This window comes from Octopus bimaculoides, chromosome 23, assembly GCF_001194135.2.
Source record: "Octopus bimaculoides isolate UCB-OBI-ISO-001 chromosome 23, ASM119413v2, whole genome shotgun sequence".
NCBI classification, from domain to species: domain Eukaryota; kingdom Metazoa; phylum Mollusca; class Cephalopoda; order Octopoda; family Octopodidae; genus Octopus; species Octopus bimaculoides.
In genome coordinates, this window is record NC_069003.1 from 10,586,088 (window position 1) to 10,591,087 (window position 5,000).

General features: G+C 37.8%; 1 protein-coding gene across 1 annotated transcript in view; it reads left to right on the forward strand.

Annotated features, from left to right (window-relative positions):
* The first annotated feature begins 616 nt into the window (after positions 1-616).
* Positions 617-5,000, forward strand: part of LOC106879717 (cilia- and flagella-associated protein 57) — a 5,103-nt gene continuing 719 nt past the window's right edge. Inside the window, exons 1-2 of the mRNA XM_014929397.2 lie at positions 617-893; positions 1,511-5,000. The exon at positions 1,511-5,000 is cut by the window's right edge and continues 719 nt beyond it. Coding sequence (XP_014784883.1) covers positions 1,515-5,000 — 3,486 coding nt within the window. The 5' untranslated portion in view covers positions 617-893; positions 1,511-1,514. The remainder of the gene's footprint in view (positions 894-1,510) is intronic.

The window sequence follows — 5,000 nt, forward strand, 5'->3', positions numbered from 1 at the left end:
AGAGTAATATGCTTTATTTAAAAGCAACAGAAATATAACAAAAGTTGTTACTCAGAGTTTCACGTTCCCGTTCGTCGGACAGTTTTGTTAAAAAGATGCGAGCTGACAGAATCTTTAGCAAAACTGTCCGACGAACGGGAACGTGAAACTCTGAGTAACAGCTATTGTTATATTTCTGCTGCTTTTAAATAAAGTATATACATGTGTGTGTGTGTGTGTGTGTGTGTGTATGTATGCATGTATGTAGGTATACAGTTAAGAAAATACGTATAATACTCATTTATTTTTATTTAAAAAAAAAAGCTACGATAAAAGTCTTATGATTAATGACACAGAAAATATCAAATATGTGGCTAATTAATTTAATGTGCTAATAATTTTAATGAATTAAGTATTATAACATCGATGTGATATTTACTGTATACCTACTTTTGCACCTCCCTGTATATTTATGTATTTGTGTGTGTGTGTGTATGTGTGTGTGTGTGTGTGTGTGTGTGTGCGTGTGTGTGTGTGTGTGTGTGATCGAGGCAAAACAAACACCAACAAAAACATCTGAAACACGGTGATTATCTATATGCTAAAGGTAGATAACTCTGACTGCCTTCGTATGATCACAATTACGGCGTTGCTAAGGGAAACTATGTTGAAATAACAACAGGTGCGACATAAGACAAAATAACAACGTTTTAATTTTTCTGTCTCCTTTCAAAATTAAAATCTAAGGAAAAAAAAAAGAAAAGAAGAGAAAAATCACAGAATCTCCGGTCATATACTACAAAAAAAAAACAAAAAAAACCCTTTACGGAATTTCACTGTCCAAATTGGTTTAAGAAATTTAGAAAAACAACTAAATTCATCGAAGCGGAAATAGAAAAGTTAGCATCGTTAAAGTAAGTAAGCTTGCTATTTAAAGATAATATATGAAGTTAACAAACCGTTTCCACGTTCGGTTTACTTTTACTGTTGATTTATAAGGAAGAGAAAAATTAGCCAAAACAAGTCGTTGTATCTTGGTTAAAAACAAGTTTACTGACGCTAATATTTTGTTAAAAGCCTGATATTTGTTGCCGTAAGCTTGCTTAGTTAAAAAACAGAAGCCACTAGGTTTTGTATTTCTGATACAGCGAAACGATTGTCACTCGATATGAACTCACGACCTAAGAATTAGTTGGGACACCTCGGTGGTTTAAGCAGTTTGTTGGTTTGTTTTGATCCTAACGCTGGGAGAAGTTTCGAAAACCGTGACAAGAATGGAAGTATTGTAGTATCAAACTGACTAACGTATGTTTCACGATGTTAAGAGCGTAAAGTCCAGTTTTACAATATATTGAACGAAATGTATGATGCCTTCGAGACAAAAGTATCATCTCTCCAATAACCTGGTGCCTCGATAGATACATCATTCATATCCGATTCAAATTTTGAAGATAAATTTCGATATTTTTATTTGACTATATATATATGTATGTATCAATAATTACTGCCTATGATATTATATTATATTTAGAAAGATGGTTATTGCCACAGCCTCTGTGAAACATATTTTCGGTCTGAATTCGGATGTTGCTGGGAACCTGTGTTACCAAGATGAACAAAAAGTTGTTTATACATGTGGCTCATTCTACGTGGTATATAATATCGACCAGAAATCGCAGAAATGTATTGTGGCATCAGAAACGGGTCTTGGAATCTCTTCTTTTGTCATCAGTTCCAACCGAAGATATATAGCCATTGCCGAAGTAGGGGATGACAAAGGACCTGTTTTATCGATTCATGACATCCATGCTAACAGAAAAAGAAAAACTTTAATGGCCACTTCAAGCGATCAAATTGTCCAGGCCACGGAATATAAAAGTCTCGCTTTTTCGCCTGATTCTAAATATCTCGCCGCTCATACGGGTGGGCCCGATTGGGTTTTACAATACTGGGCATGGGAAAAATCAAAACTTTTGACCTTTATACGTACAGTTAACCCTCAATCCAAACCGACTATTTATCAAGTGTGTTTTAATCCACAAGATAACACCCATATCGGCGTGATTGGTAACGGCGTATTGAGGAGTTTCCGCTATTCAGAAGGTAATCTGAAGCCGTTTAATTTCCCTAAAATCGAGCCCCAAAATTTCACCAGTTTCACATGGATATCAGATGAACGTTTACTTGTCGGTACTGATAAAGGAAAGGTCCTCGTGATTGAATCGGGCGAGTCCAAAGCAGAATTCAACCCGCTCAGTGACGTATTTTTAGAATCACGATCTAAAGATTCTCAATCGAAAGAATTAGTTCGTTACATTACTAAAGACGAATTCAAAGACCAGTCAACAGAGGTGTCGGCTATCGTGGCCTATTCAAAAGGGTTCGCTTGTGCATGTGGTGTGGGCACCGTTCATTTGTTCGAACGTTCAGAAGAAAAAGAACTTTACAAAAAGACCCGAGAAGTGCTGATTCCGGTAGATAACAGCGTTACTTTACCTAACAGCAGTACCTACAAGCAAATAATAACTTGTATGACGATCAGTCCATCAGAAGAAACCTTAGTGGTTAGCAGTAACACCAACCAGATTTACAGCATCGCTTTATCATCAACTGATCTGAGGCCCGGGGGTCAGAGGTTACTGAATTTCGAGCTTCTAGCTCAAAGTTTCCACTCGAATGTTGTCACTGGTCTTGATATTTGTGCACGCAAACCAATTGCTGTTACATCTTCACTCGATCGCAGTATCCGTATTTGGAACTTCGAAACTTGCTCGCAGGAATTATTCAAAGAGTTTTCAGAAGAGATATGCAGCGTTGCTCTTCATCCATCTGGTCTGTATATCTTAGTGGGTTTCACCGATAAACTTAAACTCATGAATATTCTTATTGACGACATCAAACAATTTCAGGAGTTTCCATGTAAGAACTGCCGCGAATGTGCTTTTAGCAATGGCGGACATCTTTTCGCGGCAGTCAACGGTAATGTAATCCAGATTTATTCGACTGTGACATTTGAACTCATTATCAACCTTAAAGGTCACAATAAACTAGTAAATTCCGTTGTTTGGAGCCCCGATGACAGTAAATTAGTTTCGTGCGGGGGAGACGGAGCTGTATATGAATGGGAACCTCTTACAGGAAAACGAGTCGGTGAGAATGTTCTGAAAACATGCGTTTATAGCACCGTGTCAATATCGCCTGATGGTAAAACCGTCTATGCAGTCGGCAATGATAATAAATTAAAAGAAATAAGCGATTCGCAGGTTTTTCACCAAGTCGAAGCAGGTGATGTGACTTTGACAAGTGTCTCTCTTTCACACACTGGTCGAATGCTGTTTGCTGGAACCAGCAATGGTTGTTTATGGAGTCTGAAGTTTCCGCTTGGGGCGAGTGGAGAATGGCAAGAGTACAAAGGCCACAGGAGTAAAATAACGCGAATGAGAGTCACTTTCGATGACCAATATCTTGTCAGTGTATCGGAAGATTCCACTGTAATGGTTTGGCAAATCCAAGATAAAGACAGCCGTGGCATCAAACGTGATAAGGATTCTCTGCGATGCGTTTACGCAGACGAGATTCTTATAACAAAAAGTGATCTGGAAGAAAAAAATGCTATCATGTCGGAATTGAGAACCAGAGTAAACGAATTGGGAATGGAAAATGAGTATCAACTAAGACTAAAAGACATGAATTACAATGAGAAAATCAAAGAACTCACCGATAAGTTCATTCAGGAAATGGAATCGCTGAAAACTAAAAATCAAGTTCTGAAAACTGAGCGAGATAAACAGGAAGCGAAACACGAAGAACAATTAACAGAAATTATGCAAAAACACGCCAAAGAGCTTCAAGATTTGGAGTCTGCAAATAACCAAAAATTAATGCTGGAATATGAAAAGTACCAAGAACTCCAAACAAAACTGATGAAAATGCAAGAGGAAAATGAACACCGCTTGCAAGAAATGGACGAATCGAAGAAAAATGCTTTAAATGAAATGGAAGAAAAATTTGAAAGTAAACGTCTTGAAATGGTTTCAAAACTGCATCAGTCCCAGGAGGAAAATCGCCGTAGACAGAAAGAAGAAGAACTCACGAGAAAAATGATGGAAGAAGATGCAGATATAGAAATCTTAAACATAAAAACAGATTTGGAAAGGGAGTTGCGTCGGGAAAAGGATTCTAATATAAAGTTGAAAAGTGAGAGCGGGATTCTGAAGCAGAAGTTTTCCACATTGCAGAAGGACATCGACGAACACAAAGAAGCCAGTCGCAAATATCAAGACGAAATCAATAAATTGAATACGGTTATTCGTAATTTAGAGAAAGACATTTTAGGTTTAAAAAAAGAGATCTTAGAGAGAGACGAAACCATACAAGACAAAGAGAAACGTATTTATGACCTGAAGAAGAAGAACCAGGAACTTGAAAAATTCAAATTCGTTCTCGATTATAAGATAAAAGAATTGAAAAAGCAAATCGAACCCCGAGAGGACGAAATTAAACGAATGTGCTCTCAAATCCAAGAGATGGAGAGTGAATTGGAACAATCTCGAAAGTCTAACATCAGTTTGGAGTTGAAGATAACTGACTTGAAACAGAAACACAACGCCACTTCAAAGGCTCTCTATCAAAAGGGACAACTGGTAAAAGATACCGAAGCTCTGGTGATGCGTTTCAAAACAGATTTACATCGCTGCGTCATTTATATTCAGGAACCGAAGTGTCTGAAGGAAAGCATCAAATGTTTGTACCGGAAATATGTACAGGACGACATCACGGAAACGGTCAGTGTGGACGCTGACATACAAAAAGAGGAACATCGCCAACGAGAGCATTTGAATCATACGGTGACATCTCTGAAGAGAAAGCTTGTCACTGATTCCAAAATACACCGAAAGGAGAATGTAAAGATCATGCAAGAGAATGTGACACTTATCAAAGACATAAACGATCTACAATTAGAACTGAAGTCGTGCCGCACCAAAATACACGATCTTGAAGCGGCCCTCGGTATGCACAGT